General features: G+C 32.0%; 2 protein-coding genes and 1 long non-coding RNA gene across 6 annotated transcripts in view; 2 read left to right on the forward strand and 1 right to left on the reverse strand.

The window, feature by feature from the left end:
• The window catches only part of LOC127698687 (sphingolipid delta(4)-desaturase DES1-like), a 34,074-nt gene extending 20,180 nt beyond the window's left edge, over nt 1-13,894 (reverse strand). Inside the window, exons 1-3 of one of the 2 annotated variants that reach the window (XM_052202311.1) lie at nt 13,697-13,883; nt 5,886-6,628; nt 77-3,841 (exon numbers count right to left, since the gene is read on the reverse strand). In XM_052202311.1, the coding sequence (XP_052058271.1) occupies nt 3,650-3,841; nt 5,886-6,628; nt 13,697-13,778 (1,017 nt within the window). In that variant the 5' untranslated portion in view covers nt 13,779-13,883 and the 3' untranslated portion in view covers nt 77-3,649. Of the gene's footprint in view, nt 1-76; nt 3,842-5,885; nt 6,629-13,696 lie in introns of those variants that run through there. The other variant, XM_052202310.1, reaches the window with a different exon arrangement.
• A 48-nt stretch (nt 13,895-13,942) lies between these two features.
• LOC127698674 (transcriptional repressor protein YY1-like) overlaps nt 13,943-26,491 on the forward strand; it is a 36,448-nt gene continuing 23,899 nt past the window's right edge. For 2 of the 3 annotated variants that reach the window (XM_052202272.1, XM_052202273.1), the window contains exons 1-2: nt 13,943-14,405; nt 24,819-24,963. In XM_052202272.1, the coding sequence (XP_052058232.1) occupies nt 13,964-14,405; nt 24,819-24,963 (587 nt within the window). In that variant the 5' untranslated portion in view covers nt 13,943-13,963. The remainder of the gene's footprint in view (nt 14,406-24,818; nt 24,964-26,491) is intronic. The other variant, XM_052202275.1, reaches the window with a different exon arrangement.
• On the forward strand, nt 19,609-24,812 carry LOC127698709 (uncharacterized). Its single transcript, XR_007980934.1, has 3 exons — nt 19,609-20,829; nt 21,219-23,649; nt 24,187-24,812. It is a non-coding gene; the product is annotated as an uncharacterized LOC127698709 (long non-coding RNA).

Genomic DNA, 26,491 nt, shown 5'->3' on the forward strand with positions numbered 1-26,491 from the left:
AATGAAGAATCTCCATAAAGTTACCTTTTAGTTAATGTAGTGTTACTGTACTCATTATGAATTAATAATAATACAATTGAATGCAATCTTTATTAATAATTCAAAAACAACTTTTATGCATAACCAACACACATCCACTTGTTATAGCAAGTGTAATTACAGTAATCAACTCCTCCTCATGAATAGCGTTAACAAAGAATTTTTAAAGCTATAAAAATATATGAGAAAATATGCTCTTGAATAAGAATAAAACGTACAGACAAAAAATCAAACATAACACTGACAATATTATGGATAGTTTTAACTGAGTCATGAATTTCAAAATCAATAGACTAATTCAAATAAAGTCTGACCATTATTTCAGTATGGCAAAAGTAAAATTATTTCATTGTGAAAAAAACATTTACATGGTTTAAAATTTCATCTATCTGTACTAAATATAGCCACAAACCAGTGGAATTTCACCCAATACAGTGAGTGCACTAGTATGAAATATTTGTCATACTTGCAAGTGATTTTTACTCAATGCTTTTGTTTTATTTATTGAATGTAATATTTATATATATATCATTTGTCAATATGTTTTTACAATAGCGGCAAGTAAATTAAAAAATGTTTTTCATTGATTAGTATAAAGGGTCATTCCATTGTTTACATCTGGAAAAATAAACACAGACTAGATTTCTTCACTGGTTGAATATAAAAGGACATTTTTCACCAGTCACAATATTTGGGAGTATGCTTCTAAAAATATAAATAAGCATAGGCAGATCCAGGGGGGGGGGGGGGGGGGCCTTTTCGTGGGAAAAATTTGGTTGATTATATAGGGAATCACTGAAGCGTGACAGGAGTGATCGAATGATATGATTACTACAAGTTCAAGAATGGACAATAAATAGTGACAAAAATGCACCATATAAATAATAAAAGATCACTTCTATCAATGATGAATAAATATAAAACTTTTCAGACACAGACCTGGCAAGGTAACTAAATCATTCAGGGGTGTGGAAATGTCAAACTTCTTTACTTGTCCAAGGACTACCTTTTACAATAACCTACTGGCCTGGAAATTTTGATTTGTCCCTACTGAAATTTTTGAACAAACTGGGCTTGATATTTCCACATGACTGTCATTGAATACATGCCTTTTTGATTTCTAGTTCTATCATGTTACAATTGTATTTTTTTCTGACCCTTTATTATACATATAGCCATTATTCCTGTACTGGAACTGTGACCTTATGAATTGACTAACCTCTGGCGAGATGACCCAACAAAGACGTAAAAAATATATACCAGGGGTACGTTAATTATAATGCTGGTAAAGTATCGGATAAAAAAGATAATAGACCAGGCGCATTTTGTTTTTCTAGCAGCGTAGCAGTGCAAGATATTTGTATATAGTAAATTTTGTGGTAATGATAGATACATTTGATAAAATATAAGTTGACTGTCAATCTTTGAAAGCACATGATAAAATAGGGGGAAGGACTCTGTACTGCTAACTTACAATCATCATAGATTCTTGGATATTTCATGTATGTGTATAGTAACATAATGATGTTTTCCACATAAATGTTTACTCAAAAAGAACAGCTGCAGTCTCTTAGATATTTTCACCAAAAAGGAAACAATGCAGAGATTATAGCATCCAAGTGTAATTAAATTTGGGCCATCTAAATACAATCATTTTATTCTGCATTAGAAAAAGTTAAGTTAAAGGAAAAAAATGTATATTAAATTGAAACTAAAAATGTTTAATAACAACATGCAGACAGAATACCTTGTTTATAAGCTTTTAGTTTTACTGGAAACTAACTAACATAGACATTTACCTGGCTTTAATAATCCTTCAATTTACAAAAATTAGAAGAAACAAATAAATCAAAAATGAAAAAAATATTTTCATCACCTGAATATCATATAGTTCCTTCAAAAATGTGCTATTACCTTATCCTCCCTCTTAAAAAACATTATGCACTAAAACACATGGTTTAAATTCTGTAGAGATCAATTCATTGATAATTTTTTTATGGAACATAATGGAATACAGATGGATGTATGCTCTCAGATCTAGTTAAAAAAAAATAAGTGAAGTAAAATAATTCAAAAACAAGAATGAGGTTATAATAAAAAATATATATATAATACCCTCCCCTTTATTTTTCATTTGCATCTCATTTATTCCTGAAAGAGTCCAACATAAAGACTGAAAGAACTTCAAAATTGTGCCTATCAACAATTTAAATGCCTGTAAAATCAATCATAATCTTACTAAGAAACTTTTTGACAACAAATTTCTTAGAATATTGACAATTTCAAGTTGTGTGGATTTTAATCCAATTTCTTAAAGGATATACGAAACATTATAAACAAGCTTCATTTCTTAATTAAGTAAGTCCATTTTCAAGATTCCTTTTTTGTTGTTTTTTTCACTAGTTGTTCTCATTTTTTAAAATTGTCATGATTATGCAAAAACATTTGAACAAAAAATGATGAAACTGTCATTTTTTAGGGTCAATATTATGTTTAACTATATAATTTTTTGTTTTAAAATGCAGTTATACAACATTGTACAAGTTGATGTTTTTTTCTTATATATTCATTATAAATCAAATGTTAAAATAAATTGGTCTGCAATTTTTACATATTTCACCTGAGTAAAGCCATCCTATTAGACTTAAACAGAAAGGGTGGACAGGGGGTTCCTGATTCCAACTTACATTCCCCCTATAGCTACTCCCAAGACAAAATCAGTCAAAAAACATTTTTCCCAGGTTATCCCTTTTTTACTCCCCCTATTCCCCTCATGGCTTCCACTTCCCGCCCCCTCAAAACAATATTTAACTAAATACATATTCATAATGGATTTTCAAAGCCGTAATACTTAAAACAAAAATTTGATTACCAGAGTAAACATGCCAGTAACTGTCTATATCAACATCAAATATTGTAATTATAAATTGTGACAAAGATTCAAGTATCATAAAAATGTCAGCACTAAAATATTTCTATAGCATCTATAACAGTTTCAAAATGTTGAAAATCTTGTAAAATGAATAAAAATGCTGAAAATCAAACACAACTTAAAACAATATTGTTACATTTTTTTCTTCAAAACAATAGTTCCAACATAAAACAAGAATACCTGTGTCCACTGAACACAATGCCTCTATAATACATGTACATATATTTGATAAAAGAGTTGTGACTTTAGGTAACATCAGCAATGATAACAACCAAAACATTTTGAATATTAACTTTTAAATATGGGTAATGCATGACATCCTATATTGCATACACTGTAAGATATTCTCTAAGGTATTTATTAATGGGAGTTTCATATTAAAATACCAACTTTCTTATATTAAATAATATCATGCATGTTATTGTCAATGTAAACTTACATGTGATTCCTTTGCACTACTTGAAAATACAATCTTAAACCAGAATTATTACATTTTTTTCAAAAAAGTCCTTCTGAAAACGCTTGTCTTACTGGATTGTTGTTCCTAAAGACTTTTAATACATGTACTGCTTTTTTATTTGTTATCGTATCAAATCTTTCTTTAATTACCTTATATACAATAATGACAAAAAGCAATGATGACAATTTATGATAACAAGATGAAAAATTCTACTTCTTCTAATCTGCATGTGTCTTTCCATTTTCTGTTTGGACGTCTTTTGTATGTTTCTCATCATAGTCTGTTTTCATTCTTCTACGGACACGAGAGAATGGTCCTATGGATGGATCAGTTATAAAGTTGAAGATCACTCTACACCAAGATGAATGCTGGGGTAAATTATCATAATACTCTGGGGCAATTTCTTTCACCTGAAATTGTAAGATATTTGCCTTGTAAATAAGATATCATTGATTTTGTTATATGAGCATGTACTTTTATTAGTTTTCTCGTTTAAATACTTTCAAGAGGGTAAATTGCATAGTACAAATTTACTTAAAAATTATTAAAGTAAATACTTCCTGTTAGTCAGTCGAATTTAAAACGAACAGAATGTAGAACTTTTCCAGTATAATTAAAGTCAACGATCTATAAAGGTCAACAGACTCAACACTAGCAAAAAACTGTCTTTTCAGGTTATTCTCTTCTGGTCCAACTGCAATGATACATGTACCTATGAATTTTGAACCTTAATTCAAATGTCATCTCCCTTATAATGTCAGTTTTCTCTGATCCAAAGGGTGATCTTTATATACAGGTTAGATTAGACAACCAGATTGTTACTTCTACATGTATAGATTTAATTTTACAAGTTTGAATCAATACAGAACCCAAACATTCAAAAAGTCAAATATTTATTCTTATTCAGAAGGATTATCATCAAATCAAACTTTATCTAAAGTCAAAATATTGATTTAAATATTGACCGTAATATCCTTCAAAATACTATAATCTTATCACTTTAATACCAATTCAAGCACTCTTTGTTATAAATTCAGTTTAAAATCCTTGAAAATGTAATTGCTTTGTAATTGAGTCATGTAAAAAACAATTTCAAAATGTTTCACGTTTTCCTTTGAATATTTTACATGGTATGAAACTTCAACATATTCTCATAGATTGTGAAAGGAAGAATCTTATAAGGATTTGTCCGAAAAACAAAAGTATACACTAGACATATCCAAACTCCAACACATGTCCATAAAACAGAAGTGCAAGAACCAGTCCAGAAATTTTAAAAAGTAGGGTTATACTTCTTAAAGTAATTTCATCCATTTTTCTATGATTTTATTTGAGACATACAATTATACTTTATAATGACTAACGTATCAAATCTCTAATTTTTACTCTTACATAGGGTGTTTGATAAAATACTATTAGCCCTATATACATGATATAATTTTGTTTGTATCAAACACAGTGATAGAGATTCATAAATGTACATTGTATTAAGAGATAATGACAGTGTTCTTCCCAGGCCGTTTTAGCGCTATCGCATTTCAGTGTTGTGGTATTGGGACAGACCGCAGCAGTATCCAATCACAAAACAGCGCTATATGATTTACAATTTTCAAATTTCCATGTTTACCTGTAAAATTTCGATCACGTGATCGCCTAGTTGTTTTGTTTTAGACCTAACGATGTCAAATATCAGAGGGAACAGTTCATTAATGAAATAACAAAATGGCGTCATTGCCAAAAGTAAAGGTACTGGTAGATTCATACATCTAGATGCCTTTTGGTTTTTTCTTGTTTCATTAGGATTAGGTCTATATTGAATTGTCATACATTAGTTTGTAAGGCTTATATATCCATAACAGAAATATGTTTTCTTTGTAGCAGAAACAACAAGAAATGAAATATGAATGGATTTACAAAATGTTTTTCTAATGAACAATTGTACAAAATAAAGATTGGACAGAATTTCTTTTCTTTGATAAAGAATGTAGTGGTATATATGTTCAGTGAGACAGCAATCCAACAACACACAAAAAGGTTCTTAGAAGTCAGTCAACATTTTATCTTCATCAATAGGAAACTGTTTATATATGTGATGGGATTGCTCCCCTTAGTATATGTGGTAGAGACTTAGCCAGCCGTAAGCGGTTGAGCTAGGGAATTACTTCTTTAGCTCAGTCGGTTAACGCGCTGCCTTGTAACAGAGGTCCAGGGTTTGAATCCTGGTGGAGACAATGTGATTTTCTAATATGAATCATGCTCTCCAGTTACATATACATGTACATGTAAAATGTCAATCACAAAATCTCCTGAACCTACACAACATATGATAACTGAATAAATTTTACAGACAAAAAAAAGATATAATTGATAGTATGAAAGCTCTTAACTCTGCCTGTACTCCCTTATTAGAAATTTTTAAGACAAAAACTACATAGTAACTGATAATGTACCAACCTTATAAAGTCTTGATCCTGGTATATACGGAAAGTCATGGTGTTCATTGTGATAGCCTACATTGAAGGTTAGGTAATTCAATGGTCCATAATATGAATAAGTCTCACAGCCTTTGATGAACATGTAGTGCTCTGCTATAAAATGTCCAGACAATGGGTGTAATCCAGTTCCCATTAATGTTCCTGCTATCATGTAAAATACAGGTTTAATACCCCACAAGTAATAAATACAAATGTCAAATACTACTTGGATAATTATGTTAATAATTTCTAAACCTGTGAGAGGTTTTGGTCGTATAAACAGTGGTCGAATAGTGTAGAAGTAGGGCATTAGCAAACAATATACTAGTTTTGACCATGTACGAGTGAAAAATTTTCCTTCTAGTTCTGTTGGAATATCTACATCTCTTTCCACATCACCTTGGTAACGATGATGCTCAAGGTGGTATTTCTTGAATGATACTGACATTGGCACTCCTAGTGGCAAATTGGCAATATATCCTAAAATTCGGTTGGCCAAAGGATAGCTATGACCAAATGCTAAATTGTGTGATATTTCATGAATAGCAAGGGTTAAAGAGTGATTTATTGTCCCACCAAGACAATATGCTAATATGACCACTGTTACCCACGATGCATCCTTTATCAAATATAAACTGAGAATCTGGAATAACACCACAGCTGCCACAATGTATTTTGTTCGAGGTTCATGTCCCATCAGCTTTTTTACTTCTGGATATTTAGCTGGAAAAAAAAATAATTGAAAAACATCATTACAGGAAATCAGTACATGTATATAAATAGCACATAACAAGTAAAAAAGTAACCTGAATAATGTAGCCTCTCCATTTTATCAATACACCTTATCGCTATTCCTGCTTGACCCGAGAATCTGTCCCGCTAGAACTTTTGACGTCATACAACAATCACTTTTCCATTGTGGCGTCAGATATTTTCTATTATGACGTCAAAATTTTACAGGAACTTGTGTGATGTCGAGTAATGGCGGATAAATAGCGATAAGGTGTATCTCTCCTACTTGCATGGAGCCATCTTAGAGCAGCTAATATAACGACTGAATTATTTGGGTTAGTTAAAAAGTGTATAAGGAATCGTTCAGGTTATTGAATGATACTCAAATCTTTTCCTTTTCAGAATAAAGATCACACATTGTCTTTTGATTTTGAAAGTTGTTATTATGCCTTAATTTTCTGTGTTTTTTAACCTTGTTTGTAGCTTTTTGTTCACCCTGAAACAGAGTGATTCATCCATTCAGTTCCTGTCTTCTAATGGTGTTTAAACTAGTCATAACAAAACAAATATAAATACATAATCCAAAGACTGTATATTTTCCTCTAGATTTCTGTTTTTTTGTTGTTCAGTAGCCATCTCATTTAGGTATACTTAACATCTTCATATATACATGTATCATCACATGTACTTATGGCCTGGGATTTGAATCTTTAATAAATTCCGAGTTTATTTAGCATTTTTATGCTAAAACCTGGAGGTTAATGGTAAAAGAAAAAGAAGAATTATTTAGCTGGAAGAACACAGATACAAAATAAAATGTAGGCATGAATGTGTTAAATAAATCTATTTAAACCCTTTATAGATTTCTTACAATGTACTTCATGATACCTGTTTAAAAACCTTATCCATTCATACAAAGATTAAGTACTATTTATAAAACAGCATTACAATGTTGACATGCAAGTTTTATCCATATAGTGTATACAGACACATATCATAAATGAATACATATTTAAAATATGTACATTTGTACACAACATTGTCCTTTGATGGGTTTACCTATGTAAACAATATGTTCATTGTGATATATTTATGCAATACACATGCATGGAATCCTGAGTTCAAAATATTCAAATAATATGTTTAAATTGTAAGGCAACAATAATTAAAACAAATGTTTTGGTTGAGAAATTTTATTAGGATTAGCATTGAACATTTTACATAAACCTTCACCTAATTTAAAGTTAATACATTTTAACCCTATTCAAATTTTTAAGGAACTCATTAAAATAATTTAATTATTAAAAAAGTTGATTTATATTTTTTTTATTGACCATAATTAGGTAATAGTCCCAACCACTAAGGTCTCATAAGTCTTTAAATGCTGAGTATTGATCCTTTTTTTTTATGATGTTGTTTTGTAATTTTATTATAGATCAATATGTGACACTTAAATAAACTATTATTCATCTTATCTTATCCTAAACTCATATAAATCACACATACAATTGATGAGTAATGGTGCATACTGCCATAAATCAATTCTCAATTCATAGATTATTTAATCATATTTCAATTGAAACAAATTTTACCTAAGCAATCTATTGGTCATTATATACCCCAAGGGGCATATAATTTTTGTCAATTGCATTTGACATGCATTGATATAATATCCATATCTATAAATTGTAGTTCCCTTAACTGATACCTGTAAGCATTTTAATAGTATTGGTTTAAACACACTTTTCCCACTTCATTGGGTAGGTAAAAATGATAAATAATTTATCTTGAATATTTCTATGAATTTATTCAGATCTGAAGAACTAACAATTGATATGTCTTTAACCAAAAACAAAAAATAAGCCAGGCAAACATGATGCTATGTTGTAATGTATATATATAGTGCCACAAACAATGGATTTAGTAAACAGTAATGTTGAAGAACAACTTGTGATTGGTTTTATGATGACCCTGCCAATGAAAGTTAAAAATTTTGTCATTAGTGGAAAATTTAAAGAAAATAAAAATCCTGACAACATGAAACTGTTTAAAGTATGTAGGACTCGGAGATGCGATGGGGACGCTGAAGTGCGATGGTCCTTTCTCTGATTTGCAATGATCTATAAGATGCGTGTTGGCTAGTTTAAAATTTACAGATGTCCAATTAATATGAGAGCTTAAATTTTTTATAAGTTAGTATAATTACCAAACTTTTATAATTTTCTCGTTGCAGAAAAAAACATTGTTGATACATCTTATTCCTTGTTCTGATTCACAGCAGCCATATAGATTTTTTGCTTATTTTGTCTGACTAACCAAGAAGTATTTGCATCTCAAACATTTTTTGAACTTCCACATTTTCTCAGTCATTGCAATTGGTACTGGTTTTAAAGTAAAATAGCTTTTGTATGTAGCATCAATTTCTGAACGATTGTATGAATGACTGCTTTTTTTTTGTTTAAGCTACTTACAAAGTTTAATGTACACTACACCATTACAGTGAGGACTAAAAATGCAATGACTTTTTAGCATTATGCTGTTTTGAATTAAATGGCTTATACTCTCAATATTATACACTTAAAAAAAAAACTGAGAAGCTACTTCTAACAAAATAAAATGCTCCACTGGGTGCAGCTTGATACGACTGCAGAGGTCGAACCCTGAACAGTTGGTGTCTTCCTGATTGTCCCACTTTTTAAAATTACAGGTAAAAAAGTAATGAAATTTAGTGGGACAATCAGGAATATGTTTGTGGGACAATTGGGAAGTTTAAATGTGGGACAATTGGGAATTGTTTTGATAGTGATTAATTTGTTTTTATAGTGTGTAGCAGTTACTAATCACTGTAACTTATAAAATATGAAAAAAAACCATGAACAAATAATAATACTTACATATTATATTTTGCACATACATGTAGTAGGTACAATTGAAGTATCATCAAACATGGAATATAATATAAAGTCATAAAATTTTAGTCTTAGATGCATGATTTTTTTAGTTAGTTTTTATTGGCTTTGAACTAGCTGTCAGTAACTGCGAGTACTCTAAGATCTGTACTTAGTGTCTTTGTTGTGGGGATGTATAAGTAGCCGTCCACGTCCATGTCCACTCTGTGATTTGTTAGATGTATTTCTGTCTGTACTCATCTGATGAGTTAAAAGCCTTTTTCAACTTATTTTTTTTAGTTTATTCTTATGTTGTACTGTTACAACACTGTCCCAGGTTAGTGGTAGGATTGGCGCCTTCAAAAAAGTTTAACCCCGCCACGTTCTGTATGTGTCTGTCCCAAGTCAGGAGCCTGTAATTCAGTGGTTGTCGTTTGTTACTGTGTAACACATTTGTTTTTCGTTCATTATTTTGTACATAAATTAGGTCGTTAGTTTTTCTAGTTTGAATTGTTTTACATTTTTCATATGGGGCATTTAAAGCTGACTCTGCTGTATGGGCTTTGCTCATTGTTGAAGGCCGTATTGTGACCTATAGTTGTTAATTTCTGTGTCATTTAGTCTTTTATGGAGAGTTGTCTCATTGGCAATCATACCACATCTTTTTTTTTATGGAAGTCTGGTTCTTCTTTATAGTTGGTGACGAGTCCTGTTGACTGCACTATATGGCAAAGACACTGGGAATATTGGAAAAACAACCTTTAATATTGATTCATGGAAAAGCTGATCTGGCAGAATTCTAGACAACAGCTTCGTTATCAAAAAAAAGAAGTTGTTGGGTTCAGGTGAATCTGACGTTGGGTGTTAGCAGTCTTCAATAGTGTAGAGAATGTTGTATTAATGTCCTCTGACTTCCCTAGTAAAATTGTAAAGACTTGTGGAAAAATCTCTCCATCAACAAGTTCCTCTAGAGTGTAGAATGTAAATGAGTGTATACCTTTTTTTTTTTTAAATTGGATGCATTATTTATTCAAAAACTTTATAGAGAAAATGTAATTAAAATTACGGTATTGAAATTTGTTTTATAAATTACGTTACATTGTAGATATATTTCATAAGTCAGAAATATTATATTTTTTTTTAATAAAAAGTGCATTAATCTAATGATTTAAAAAACATTTTTTTTATACTTCTATAAAATTAATATTAAATGTGCAATAAATTAATTCTTGTCTATTTAGTAAAACAAACAACAGTTACATTGTTTATCTAAGAACATTTTACTTCATAAGATAATGTGGGACAATCAGAACTTTTCATGTGGGACAATCAGAACTCTAAAATTTTAAAAAGTGGGACAATCGGGAATAAACCGAACAGTTGGGGCAAGTCTAGAAACAACATTCAAGCTTGAGACAGCACTGAATTTGGATTGTGATTAAATATTTGACACAGCATAGGTTTCTGACACAGAATGAATGTGGTCTAAGAACTTAAAAAATTTTAATTTACCTATTCAAACCATATCATTATTATTTGCTTTTATATATAAATCAGAAATAACCAATTTAAAATGGAAAATTTTAAAGAAAAAAAAAAGGAAAAAAAATCCCTCCCCCAAATTTTTTGAACCCCCTTATGATTCATCACCCCCAAACTCAATCCCAGCCTTCCATTTGTGGTATGGTACCTTGCAGTACAATTTCAGAGAGATCCACACACTTGAACACAAGTTATTGTCTGGAAACTAGAAAAATGCTTATTTTTGGCCCCTTTTTGGCCCCTTATTCCTAAACGTTTTGGGCATTTACCCCCAAACTCAATTCCAGCTTTCCCTTTGTGATATGGAACCTTGTAGTACAATTTCAGAAAGATCCATACACTAACACACAAGTTATTATCATGAAACTAGAAAAATGCTTGTTTCTTGCCCCTTTTTTGCCCCCAATTCCTAAAATTTTGAGGCAATTACCCCTAAAATCAATCCCAGCATTCCCTTTGTGATATGGAACCTTGTGGTACAATGTCAGAGAGATCCATACACTAACACACAAGTTATGTCTGGAAGTTACAAAAATGCTTATTTTTGGCCCCTAATTCCTTAACTGTTGGTACCATAACCCCCAAAATCAATCCCAACCTTCCTTTTGTGGTATTGAACCTTATGGTAAAATTTCATAGGGGTCCATTCACTTGAACTAAAGTTAGAGTGCGAAAACCAATGTGTCTTCGGATGATGACGCCGGACGACGACGCCAACGTCATACCAATATACGATCGCAAAATTTTTTTGCGGTCGTATAAAAATTGTTACACAACAGGGATTTCATTATTTTCTTTGTGGAAGAGTTATTTTCAATTTGTAGGAGGGACTTTATATATATTTCATAGATAAAATTGAGAATGGAAATGGGGAATGTGTCAAAGAGACAACAACCCGACCATAGAACAGACAACAGCAGAAGGTCACCAACAGGTCTTCAATGCAGCGAGAAATTCCCGCACCCAGAGGCGTCCTTCAGCCCTTAACAAATATATATACTAGTTCAGTGATAATGAACGCCATACTAAACTCCAAATTGTACACAAGAAACTAAAATTAAAAATAATACAAGACTAACAAAGGCTATGCCTTTTTAGTAATTTTCTGCATTCAGATATTATTACAACTAGTTTGTTTAAAATGATTATTTAAATAGTACCAGGTACTGTCTCTTATTGAAATGCCTACACAAACATAACATACTAAATTGACATGTTCAATGAAATAAGAGTTAGACCAAGGGGATATCAATTGTATAAAGTAATGTATTTCGTGATGTTTAAAGAAAACTTATTTGTTATCGTTTACAATATTTAATTTCATATGCACTAGTAAGAACATTTGGTTCTAACAGAGGTCATCAGTGAGATTAGAAATAATAAAACCATATCACAGAGTTCATTCTTTTGAAATTCTCTCCATATAATTATAAAAAAGTTTTATTAGATCTGATTTATTTCATACTTGGTATATAATAATGTTTTCACATCCATTATCCCAATCCGAAATCCGCAGAGGGATACAAATCCTGAGGAGCAATTAATGAAAAGTTTGTAACGGTGGGTAGGTCAAATCTGGATCTGATTCCCACTGTGCATAATTCCTTCATTCATCTCATGCTCTGCATGAACAATTGCTATCTTGAAGTAAGTAAATTCAATTACCTCCCCTTTAACATACATGTAGTTTACCGGCATTATACAGTTATAGTCCTTTAAGAACACCATCAGATAGGGTTCTACTCATCAGTATCCAATGTGAAAAAAAAACTTCTGTTCTGAAAGTTTCTTTAACTTCCCTTGAGGTTTCTTATATAAATAATCTTACAAACTGAACCTAGATGTTGATTCCGCAGACTCATTGTAGGATCACTTAGACTATGTTTCCATTTGCAATAAAACGTTGCAGGCTTGACAAAAAGAAGGAAAATATCTTATCAAAAATTAAATCATTTTAATGATAATTAATCTTAGAGACGTTCTCTCTATACAAAGTATCAGTGACCGCTGTGGATAATAAATCTTGGAATTGATAGTACTGGTAAATAGCAAATACAGTTATTTCTAGTATATTTATGTTCATATATGATATATAAAAACGTGAAACGCGAAAAATAATTGTAATTAATAGAAAACAAAAAATAACGAACTTTAGAAAAAAAGGGGGAAGGCTAAAAAAATTTTACTGTCCCCAAGTACCTTCAGTATGAGGAAAATAATAAATAGAAAAATAAATCAATTTTTATTTTTATAGCCAAGGTTGTATCCAATGATATTTATAGTTTACTTATAGATTTCTATACAAATCCTTGCTTAGAGTACTAGAGTTGATTTCCAGTACAGCGGCTCTTTTCACAAAAAATTTTGAGAGTAAAAATACTCGTAAGTCATACACATTTCAATTTTCAGAAATGACAGTATAACTTACGATCAATTTTAATCGTAAGATTTTTTGTGAAAAGAGTCGCTGGATTCCTGAGGTTCCTCTTCACTATAAGTGAAACCTACTACAAATCCTTGCTGTATGTAAAAATTTACAAAGTTATACAACATTGTATAAAACTTAAAATGGGTGTGTAGATACCGGTGGCTCAGGTCTCGCTGATCATTTATTCTTAAATTATCTTACCCAATATCTCTTTTCTTCGTGTTGCATGTGGTTCCTCCGTATACACCCATTCATAGTCCGTTTGAGAAACTTGAGCCCCCATACTTTCAATAAATAATCAGCTGTTTGCTTCTTATAAAACGATTGTTCCTCAACATCAGACCATTTAAAACTTTCAACTAAAAATGATCTTCCGACTTTCAGATACACATGAATGATTTTTGTCACGTGACAAATGAGTTAACTACGACCCCCAGCGAACAAAACTTGCTGGCCGCCATTACCAACATGGCGTCCATCATTGGTTCGGAAGTTGAGATTCAAGAAGTAGAGGTTGAATCAATCCCTGTTGAAGTGCCGATAGAGACAGTTGAAACGACCGATGAAACAATTGAAGTGCAACCTATGATAGCTTTACAACCCTTGCCAGATGGACAGGAAGAAATAATTTTACAAACTCGTGAAGAAGTTGTCGGTGATCCAAACCTCGTGTATGTTGACAGTATACCTGTTCCTGCGCCTGAAATAGAAGTGTCTACAGAAGAAATTTGTACCTACAGAAAAGGCAAAGGGAGTAAAAAGAAAGGAAGTCGTTCAAAAAATTACGTTAGTGCTGGAACACTAGGAGAATTGAACTTTGATTCGCCTTCATCATCGAAGAAATGGGAACAAAAACAGGTTCAAATAAAAACTTTGGAAGGAGAATTTTCAGTAACAATGTGGGCTACGGGTCAGTACAGATCTTATTCTTTAAATTTAAACAGTAGGTCATAAGTGTTGATGTATTATTCTAGCAATATAGCGAAAATAAGTTAAGATATTCGAAGAAAACTTGTCCACAGTTCGTACAGACAGGATTGTAAGAAATGACGTCATTGTCTTTTTATGGAATGTTAGAGGAGACACACCCAACGTATTTTTACCCTTTTTTCATTCAATTGGTGGGCTGACAATGTTTTTCAAGTCAAGTTAAGATGTTTGTTTTGATTTAGCTGTCGGCCATAGTGAATTCATGGGCGCCGCCATATTATTTCAGCCATTGCAAGAACATGGCGGGTGTAAATTTGCAATGGCGGACCGCGGCCATTTGCAGAAAGATGACCTCGAATATTGGCCCAGTAGTCGTATGCACTGGAGTCATGTAATGGTTGAAGCGAAAATTTTGATTAAAAAAATGATTTTGCAGATGATTGTGAATTAATTTCACTGATACTTATTGAAACTACGAATATTTTATTGAAAAAGGAAAATGACCTTGGAAATGGACAAGATGGCTCCTTTCTTTGCATTCGACCATGAAATTAATCACGTGATTTCTGTATTTAGAAATTTTTGGTTAGGTGAAGGTCAGACTTTGTTTTTAAAGGGGAGGAGTTTATTTATAGGTTGATATTTTGTGTTTTAGAGAGCCATTCATTGTGGATAAGTCGGTCTGGACTAGTCAAAAGATTTATAAGCTGAAGCTTGAAATTTCTGATTTTTTTTTAATAGATGAAGATAAGTAGATCATGTTTTAAACATAAATTAAATAAACTATTTGTACAGTTCTGAGTAGACAGTATAGGAAAGTATAAATTTATTTGACAAGCTTTAGAAACTGATATATAAGCGAGGATAGCTTTATTTTTATACCCCGCCGTAGTGGAGGGGGCATTAAGTTTTACCCTTGTCCGTCTATCCGTACGTCCCAAAATTAATTTCTGTTTTCTAACTTGAGTTTGCCTCAACCAAATGTTATGAATCTTTACACAATGCTTATTACCATAAAACACAGAACAAGTTTAAATTTTGGTGGCATCACTTTAACCGTTCCAGAGTTATGCCCCTTTATAAATGGAAAAATTACCAAATTTTTAGTTACGTTCTCTAACTTGAATTTCCCATGACCAAATGTTATAAAACCTATACACAATGCTTATTATCACAAAATACAGATCAAGTTTGAATTTTGGTAGTGTCACTCTAACCGTTCTAGAGTTATGCCCCTTTATTAATGGAAAAATAACAAATTTTATGTTTCTGTTCTCTAACTTAATTTTGCCTCAACCAAATGTTATGAAACTTATTCACTATGCTTATTACCACAAAACAAAGATCAAGATTGAATTTTGGTGGTGTCACTTTAACCGTTCTAGAGTTATGCCCCTTTATAAATGAAAAAAATACAAAATTTTTAGTTTACATTCTCTTTCTTAAGTTTGCCTCAACCAAATGTTATGAAACTCATGCACAATGCTTATTACCACAAAACACAGATCAAGTCTGAATTTTGGTGGTGTCACTTCAACCGTTCTAGAGTTATGCCCCTTTATAAACGGAAAACAATGCAAAATGTTTGAGTTTCTGTTCTCTAACTTAAGTTGCCTCAACCAAATGTTTTGAAACTTATACACAATGTTTTTTACCACAAAATACAGATCAAGTTGAATTTTGGTGGCGTCACTTTAATCATTATCAAGTTATGCCCCTTTATAAATTGAAAAATTGCTAAATTTTTAGTTTCCGTTCTGTAACTTAAGTTTGTCCCAACCAAACGTTATGAGACCTATTACCACAAAACTCAGATCAAGTACAAATTTGGGTAGCGTCACTTTTATCATTCTTGAGTTATGTCCCTTTATAATGTTGTATGCAAGTGGGGGCATCATCTGTGTCCATGGCATGGACACATTCTCCATTTATTTTTTCTTCGAGAGTACAAAAAAATTGATATTTTCCTACAATTTAAGCAAACATGTATTCTTTTTATCCTGCAATTTAACATTGAACTTAAATGTATATTTTTTTCATCCAAAACGTTGAATTTGTTTGTGTATGAAATCAACATGACTCAAATGTGGACCGCGATGAGAACCTGAAATTGATCTGTCATGTAAAAATTTATTTGAACATAACTGTTTGCCCGCAACAGAAGTACATGTAACTTACTGATGCATGTAAAAAGAGACCATAAATGTACATAGTGTTGTACCTTATGCTTTTATCGCTTCATGTTATCTGTCAAACTGTGTTTGTATAGTAGAAAGGTCAATTGCAGGATATTTTGAAATTAATGCATTTTTGATACTCAATCTTCAAATAAGTGCCTTTCAGCAAATATCTTCACATCAAAATGGCCTTCATTCAATTAAAATCCTAATGTGGCTGGCTTGATAGTTAACTATTTTCCAGACATTTTGGGAGGGTGATATTGCTTTTCCGTGACACCCTGCACTTTTTGGGCAGCATGTTCCTTTTCAGTCGTATTTTATAATGCCCTGCCTATATGAAGCCAGTCACTATCAAGACTGAAGACACTATAACATCTTGTTTTATTAACAATTTCAACATAAAATCTTAACAATCACTATTTGTCTTGCCTGCAATGAAAGCTGCAGAATGCGAGACAGTCAGGAATTACTATGCGGCAGTTTTTGAAACAATTTGTATAAAGGGGAGGACCTGGATGCTTCATACCTTTATGATAAGAAGTTTCCATCTGTCACATGTCCATTGTTCCTGACATCATTTTCATGGTTTAGTGACTGCTTAAAAAAATGTACAGTATTTTTGTCATGTGTCGATGATGTGAATTAAATTTCTTCCTTATAATGAGTATATTGTAATAGGATACTATATTTGGTATATGGAATCCTTGTACATGTAAGGTCACTTCCTCAGTGGTGTCATGGAAGCATGTTAGCCTCCATTGCGGGAGGTCTTGGGTTCAAACCCTGGCTGGTCAGACCAAAGAGCTTAGACTTTAAAATTGGTATTTGCTGCTTCTCGGGGCACTAAGCAGTAAGAGCTAAGACTGGTTGGCTCGGAGTTAACTGTTGGAATAATGTGTCTGGGTAAGGTGACATGTATACCTGTGGACTGCTACCTTGTGAACTAGCACGTTAAAAATCTGGATCAGCATGTCATTCTTGTACAAAGCATGGTGAATATTCATATTACATCAACAGGTTCTCGTCCTGAATATGCATATTAATTTGACGCTGGATGTTTAACAGCCATCCTTCATCATCATCCTTGTAAGGTTTACATATGTGTCTGTCAGAAGGGGTCACCTGACTTTGTCAGAGATCAAGGTTAAAGTAATGTGATTAGGTTTGTTACTCAGATACTACTTGTATGAGCAGGAGGTCCACTAAAACTGTTTATATGTGCACGTGGTGTATGGAATGATTCATTGATTGTAAGGTGTATGTGTCAGTCATTTTTCATCTGTCCTTGACCTCATTTTCACACTGATTCTAATTATTCATAAATACTTTAAGACTTAGGGATTCAACTATATTTGGTACATGGAATAATTGTAAGGTGTACATTTTGTACATGTCTGTCTGGCATCTATCATCTGACCTTGACCTCATTTTCATAGTTGATTGGTTAATTTTAAGTTTTTATGGTTTGGTCTGTTTATTGAATACTATAAGCAAAAGTTCAACTATATTTGGTGTATGGAATGATTATAAGGTATACATGTCTGTCTGGCAGAGTTTGTCTGACCTTGATCTCATTGTCATTGATCATTGATAATGTTAAATATATGTGATTCATTTGTACATGTACCATGATGTGGTAAAACCTACATGTACACATAAAACCAATCTTGGTCAGATAAACAGTGCAACATTCCATTGTGTGCACTCTTGTTTTTATACGACCGCAAAAATTGAAAATTTTTTGGTCGTATATTGGTATGACGTTGGCGTCGTCGTCGTCTGGCGTCGTCCGAAGACACATTGGTTTTCGCACTCTAACTTTAGTTTAAGTGAATGGATCTCCATGAAATTTTACCATAAGGTTCAATACCACGAAAGGAAGGTGGGGATTGATTTTGGGGGTTATGGTACCAACAGTTAAGGAATTAGGGGCCAAAAAGGGGCCAAAAATAAGCGATTTTGTAACTTCCAGACAATAACTTGTGTGTAAGTGTATGGATCTCTCTGACATTGTACCACAAGGTTCCATATCACAAAGGGAAGGCTGTAATTGATTTTGGGGGTAATTGCCTCAAAATTTTAGGAATTAGGGGCCAAAAAAGGGGCAAAAAACAAGCATTTTTCTAGTTTCATGACAATAACTTGTGTGTTAGTGTTTGGATATTTCTGAAATTGTACTACAAGGTTCCATATCACAAAGGGAAAGCTGGAATTGAGTTTGGGGGTAATTGCCCGAAACGTTTAGGAATTGGGAGCCAAAAAGGGGCCAAAAATAAGCATTTTTCTAGTTTCCAGACAATAACTTGTGTTCAAGTGTATGGATCTCTCTGAAATTGTACTGCAAGGTACCATACCACAAAGGGAAGGCTGGGATTGAGTTTGGGGGTGATGAATCATAAGGGGGTTCAAAAAATTTGGGGGGGGGGGGTTTTTCTTTTTTTTTTTTTTTTTCCCTTTTTTTTTTCTTTTAAAATTTTCCATTTTAAGTTGGTTATTTCTGATTAATATTTAAAAGCAAATAATAATGATATGGTAGGAGATACACACCAAACAGGATGTGTAAATTATTATATAATAAGTATTGTGCAATAGCAAGAAATTTTCAATTGCACAGTATTGCACAATTGCAAGAAATCTTCAATTGCACAGTATTGCGCAATAGCAAGAAATCTTCAATTGCACAGTATTGCGCAATAGCAAGAAATATCCAATAGCACAATATTGCACAATAGCAAGAAATATTCAATTGCACAGTATTGTGCAAAAGAAGATACTTCGTATAAATTGCTTATTTCTTGATCAATTTCAATGGGGTTTTATTCTTGAATTCTTGGGGTTCTTTAATATGCTGAATCTAACCGTGTATTAAGTTTTTGGATTTTGGGCCCCGTTTTTAAATTGGTCCACATTGAGGTCCAAAGGGTCCAAAATTTAACTTTGTTTGATTTCATCAAAAATTGAATTATTGGGGTTCTTTGATATGCCGAATCTAACCGTGTACATTTAGATTCTTAATTTTTGGTTCCGTTTTCAAATTGGTCTACATTAAGGTCAAAAGGGTCCAAAATTAAACTTAGTTTGATTTTAACAAAAATTGAATTTTTAGGGTACTTTGATATGCTGAATCTAAACATGTATTTAGATTTTTGATTATGGGCCCAGTTTTCAAGTTGGTCCAAATCGGGGTCCAAAATTAAACTTTGTTTGATTTCAACAAAAATTGAATATATGGGGTTCTTTGATATGCTGAATCTAACCATGTATTTAGATTTTTGATTTTTGGGCCCCGTTATCAACTTTGTCCACATTGAGGTCAAAAGGGTCCAAAATTAAACTTTGTTTGATTTCATCAAAAATTGAATTCTTGGGGTTCTTTGATATGCTGAATCTAACCATGTATTTAGATTTTTTATTTGTGGACCCGCTATCAAATTGGTTCATATTGAGGTCAAAAGGGTCCAAAATTAAACTTTGTTTGATTTCATCAAAAATTGAATTATTGGGGTTCTTTGATATGCCAAATCTAACCGTGTATTTAGATTTTTAATTTTGGGTCCTGTTTTTAAATTGGTCTACATTAAGGTCCAAAGGGTCCAAAATTAAACTTAGTTTGATTTTAACAAAAATTGAATTCTTGGGGTTCTTTGATATGCTGAATCTAAACATGTGTTTAGATTTTTGATTATGGGCCCAGTTTGCAAGTTGGTCCAAGTTGGGGTCCAAAATTAAACTTTGTTTGATTTCAACAAAAATTGAATATATGGGGTTCTTTGATATGCTGAATCTAAACATGTATTTAGATTTTAGATTTTTGGCCCAGTTTTCAAGTTGGTCCAAATTGGGGTCCAAAATTAAACTTTGTTTGATTTCAACAAAAATTGAATATATGGGGTTCTTTGATATGCTGAATCTTACCATGTATTTAGATTTTTTATTTGTGGGCCCGCTATCAAATTGGTTCATATTGAGGTCAAAAGGGTCCAAAATTAAACTTTGTTTGATTTCATCAAAAATTTAATTATTGGGGTTCTTTGATATGCCAAATCTAACCGTGTATTTAGATTTTTAATTTTGGGTCCCGTTTTTTAAATTGGTCTACATTAAGGTCCAAAGGGTCCAAAATTAAACTTAGTTTGATTTTAACAAAAATTGAATTTTTGGGGTTCTTTGATATGCTGAATCTAAACATGTGTTTAGATTTTTGATTATGGGACCAGTTTTCAAGTTGGTCCAAGTTGGGGTCCAAAATGAAACTTTGTTTGATTTCAACAAAAATTGAATATATGGGGTTCTTTGATATGCTGAATCTAACCATGTATTTAGATTTTAGATTTTTGGCCCAGTTTTCAAGTTGGTCCAAATTGGGGTCCAAAATTAAACTTTGTTTGATTTCAACAAAAATTGAATATATGGGGTTCTTTGATATGCTGAATCTTACCATGTATTTAGATTTTTTATTTTGTGGGCCTGCTATCAAATTGGTTCATATTGAGGTCAAAAGGGTCCAAAATTAAACTTTGTTTAATTTTAACAAAAATTGAATTTTTGGGGTTCTTTGATATGCTGAATCTAAATATGTGTTTAGATTTTTGATTATGGGACCAGTTTACAAGTTTTTTCCAAGTTGGGGTCCAAAATTAAACTTTGTTTGATTTCAACAAAAATTGAATATATGGGGTTCTTTGATATGCTGAATCTAACCATGTATTTTGATTTTGGACATTGGACCATAATAGGTAAATTAAAAAAATTGAAGTTCTTAGACCACATTCTTTCTGTGTCAGAAACCTATGCTGTGTCAAATATTTAATCACAATCCAAATTCAGAGCTGTATCAAGCTTGAATGTTGTGTCCATACTTGCCCCAACTGTTCAGGGTTCGACCTCTGCGGTCGTATCAAGCTGCGCCCAGCGAAGCATTTTATTAGAACCCTAGTTTTATGCATATTATAATTTATTAAAGAAAAATAAATAAATAAATATAAGTCTTTTCCTAATAAATGAAATAAATTCTCTCAAAACTGACGCCACACTTAAAATATTTGGTTTGCCCAAACCCTACCCAAAGGTAGAGACAGTGGGTAATTGGTAGGCATTTTCATTTTTTTTTTTCGTCACTTGCAGTCCAATATTCAATAATGTTACAGTGACTTGATTGAAAGTGCAACTCTCCTCCTATTCCATTAAAGTGAAAATGCAGAACAAATAATAATAATAAATAGGCTTTTAATATTTAGAGAGTCTGCATGGTTTACAAAATAGTTCAGTTCTATTGAGCTTTTTTAACCAGCATCCAATGCAAGGTATTTATAACAATACTATACAAACAAAATTACAATTTGTTACATGTACATGTACATCTGATCAAATCAAACTGTTCAACTGGTGAGGCGTTTTAACCTCAGAAAATCTACAATCAAGTCATCACAGTGATACAATATATGTACATGTTCAAAGCATGACAATTTCAACTTTTTGCTGTCTTTGACAAAATTGAGGTCAAGTTCAATGTTAAAGATTTTCCCTTTTTGTCGAGCCTTCGACTTTAGTCGAAAAAGCGAGACATAGCGATCCTACATTCCGTCGTCGTCGGCGGCGTCCACAAATATTCACTCTGTGGTTAAAGTTTTTGAAATTTTAAAAACTTTCTTAAACTATCCTGGATTTCTACCAAACTTGGACAGAAGCTTGTTTATGATCATAAGATAGTATCCAGAAGTAAATTTTGTAACAATAAAATTCCATTTTTCTGTATTTTACTTATAAATGGACTTAGTTTTTCTGCCGGGAAATATTACATTCACTCTGTGGTTATAGTTTTTAAAATTTTTATAACTTTCTTAATCTATCCTGGGTTTGTACCAAACTTGGACAGAAGCTTGTTTATGCTCATAAGATAGTATCTAGAAGTAAATTCTGTAAAAAAATAAATTTTTTTTTTCCTTATTTTACTTTTAAATGGACTTAGATTTTCTGCCAGGAAACAACACATTCACTCTGTGGTTAAAGTTTTTAAAATTTTAATAACTTTCTTATACTATTTTAGATTTGTACCAAACTTGGACAGAAGCTTGTTTATGATCAAATGCTAGTACCTAGAAGGAAATTTTGTAAAAAAATAAATCCATTTTTTCCGTATTTTACTTTTAAATGGACTTAGATTTTCTGCAAGGAAACAACATATTCACTCTGTGGTTAAAGTTTTTAAAATTTTAAGAACTTTCTTATACTATTTTGGATTTGTACAAAACTTGGACAGAAGCTTGTTTATGATCAAATGCTAGTATCTAGAAGGAAATTTTGTTTTCTTCCAGTTAACATTACATTCAGTCTGCAGTTAAAGTTTTTAAACATTTATTAGATTCATAAACTATCCTGGATTTTTACCAAACTTGGACAGAAGCTTCTTACAATCAAAAGTTAGTATCAAGAGAAATATTTTTATTGATTTACTTCCTCATTTTTGTTAAGCCTGCGATTAACAGAAAAAGTAGGCGAGACACTGGGTTCTGCGGAACCCTTACAAATTTTTAGCTCACCTGGCCCAAAGGGGCAAGTGAGCTTTTCTCATCACTTGGCGTCCGTCGTCCCTAAACTTTTACAAAAATCTTCTCCTCTGAAACTACTGGGCCAAATTTGACCAAACTTGGCCACAATCATCATTGGGGTATCTAGTTTAAAAAATGTGTCCGGTGACCCGGCCAACCAACCAAGATGGCCGCCATGGCTAAAAATAGAACATAGGGGGTAAAATGTAGATTTTGGCTTATATCTCTGAAACCAAAGCATTTAGAGCAAATCTGACATGGGGTAAAATTGTTTATCAGGTCAAGATCTATCTGCTCTGAAATTTTCAGATGAATCTGACAACCTTTTGTTGGGTTGCTGCCCCTGAATTGGTAATTTTAAGGAAATTTTGCCGTTTTTGGTTATCATCTTGAATATTATTATAGATAGAGATAAACTGTAAACAGCAATAATGTTCAGCAAAGTAAGATCTACAAATAAGTCAACTTGACCAAAATGGTCAGTTGACCCCTTAAGGTGTTATTGCCCTTTAAAATTTATAGTCAATTTTTAACCATTTTTCGTAAATTTTTGTAATCTTTTACAAAAATCTTCTCCTCTGAAACTACTAAGACAAATTTAACCAAACTTGTCCACAGTCATCATTAGGGTATCTTGTTTAAAAAATGTGTCTGATGACCCTGCTCGCGAACCAAGATGGCCGACATGGCTAAAAAATAGTACATAGAGTAAAATGCAGTTTTTGGCTCATATCTCTGAAACCAAAGCATTTAGAGCAAATCTGACAAGATTAAAATTGTTTATTAGGTCAAGATCTATCTGCCCTGAAATTTTCAGACCAATCGGGCAACACATTGTTGGGTTGCTGCCCCTGAATTGGTAATTTTAAGAAAATTTTGCAGCTTTTGGTTATTATCTTGAATATTATTATAGATAGAGATAAACTGTAAACAGCAATAATGTACAGCAAAAACTGTAAACAGCAATAATGTACAGCAAAGTAAGATCTACAAATAAGTCAACATGACCAAAATTGTCAATTGACCCCTTAAGGAGTTATTGCCCTTTATAGTCGATTTTTTACAATTTTTGTAAATTTTTACAAAATATCTTCCACTGTAACTACTGGGCCAAGTTCATTATAGATGGAGATAATTGTAAGCAGCAATAATGTTCAGTAAAGTAAGATCTACAAACACATCACCATCACCAAAACACAATTTTGTCATGAATCCATCTGTGTCCTTTGTTTAATATGCACATAGACCAAGGTGAGCGACACAGGCTCTTTAAAGCCTCTAGTTTACAAGTTTAGGAGTTATGGTCCTGGATTGATTGGAAAATGACACTATATGTCTTTTCTTTTAAATAATTTATGAACTGTTCTACCAATGTGTTTCAAATTTACTATGTTGTTACTGATGACAAAATGGAGATCAAGGTTGATAATGAGGATTTTTTTCTCTGTCATAGTGACAGCCTCTTGTTAAGGTCTCAACCTCATCTTTCAATCTTATTTGTTGACTTTAGTCACTAACAAAAGATATATACAATAAAATTAAAAATCTGTACAAAAGAGTGTTTTGAAATAAATTGGATAAATGTATGTCACTATGAATGTATCACTGTGGTATTATATTATGAAAAAGTATACGACTTTCAATAATATAAGCATATATTTCCAGGTGGGGATGACAAAATAAAACTGGAAGATGAGGTATCAGAAACAGATGCTGACTTCACAGAATATATGACTGGCAAAAAACTCCCACCTGGTGGTATACCTGGACTTGATTTAAGTGACCCAAAGCAACTTGCAGAATTTGCCAGGTAAAATTCAATTGAAAATTGAAGACTAAAAATGATTTAGATTTTCTTGATTAAATGTATATGTATTTTTTTCTTTCTCTTAACAAGATGGGTTTTAGGTTATTCATGAACCATCATAATATACATCTAGTAATATGGACTAGATTTTATCTTCGTCATGTATATGTAGTTGTCTCTTTGGCACTCATACCACATCTCCTTATTTTTATTGCTAGATTTGTTAAATATTCATTCCAACTAAAATAATGTGTGGTTCTTGTTTCCATATAGCTACCTAAATTATTTTTAACTGTGTCCTAAACATTTCAAGCCATTTTACAAAAAGCTCTTTAAAGTCACAGTGTGTTCTCTTTATATTCTATATGAATAAATATAATCATTTTTTTACCAACATTTCAACTGGAAGTTGAATGAAAATGTGTATTATGAGAAAAAAGATGCCGAACATGTAAGATAAGCATAAACATTTCTTATAGTTGATGGTTAACAACCTTCATTAGTGCGAGTACTAGGGAAAAAAGTCCTGTGTTTTGCAATTTATTTTCAAGATTCATATTTCTTTTGTTCAAATGGCAAAAGTGAGAACAATTCCTGAAAAAAAGTAGAAAAATCTGTAGAGCAGATCGGTTTCCTCTTTTTTGTTTGCACCAAATATTATTATGTGGAGTAAATATAGTGTTACAGTAATGATAGACGTATTAATGTAGATATCATTCTAATGTATGCATTCATACTGAATCTTTCATGTAGTAATTAGTTCGCTATATCTATAATTAATATATACAAAGGGGAGTAACTCTGGGATTCATCACTTGCCCTACTACTAATTTCGCATTTTCATGCTTGAACAATTCCTAACAACAAAATATAATCCTGCAATAATTTAAAAGTAAGCAAAATATTTTATTTTAATGAAGAATTACAATCTTTTGCATGTAGGCTATATTGTCAAATTTGAAATGACATAAGTAATGGTCCAAATGATACCCAATCAGTCTGACAGCAATAAATAGATGTAGTTTCATGATATAATTTGTACTGCAGTTCAGTTTCAGTGAAAATTCTGTGATATATACTTGAAAAAGACTTTGAAATTTAGATTTAACATATTTAAAAGGGTTAGACATTGGAGCATTACCAGGTTAATTGTACTTTCACTGATATTTCAGTATGAATTAGTTAACTCCCTTATATATTAGCCATGCATGCATGCATGGCTATAAACCGTCCTAAATTGGGTTAGTTTTCATCATACATTTCTTATCAATTTTCCAGAATTCAAAATTATTCCAGATTCAAATAATTCCTTGTTTTATGCATTTAAATTACAACTTTATTCAAAATACAATATTGCTGTCAATTGACATGTTTTAGAGTAACAAGCTAAGAGCAAAGCAAAGAAAATCAGTGTATATATAAAAGACCGTGTTTGAGAGACACAGGGAAAGATGAGGATCAGTATATAAGACAGTGTTTAAGATAACTTATATCAAATAAAATATATCAATTATAATAAGTAATAAAATAG

The sequence above is a fragment of the Mytilus californianus genome, unplaced genomic scaffold (genome assembly GCF_021869535.1).
Source record: "Mytilus californianus isolate M0D057914Y unplaced genomic scaffold, xbMytCali1.0.p SCAF_4, whole genome shotgun sequence".
Lineage (NCBI taxonomy): Eukaryota > Metazoa > Mollusca > Bivalvia > Mytilida > Mytilidae > Mytilus > Mytilus californianus.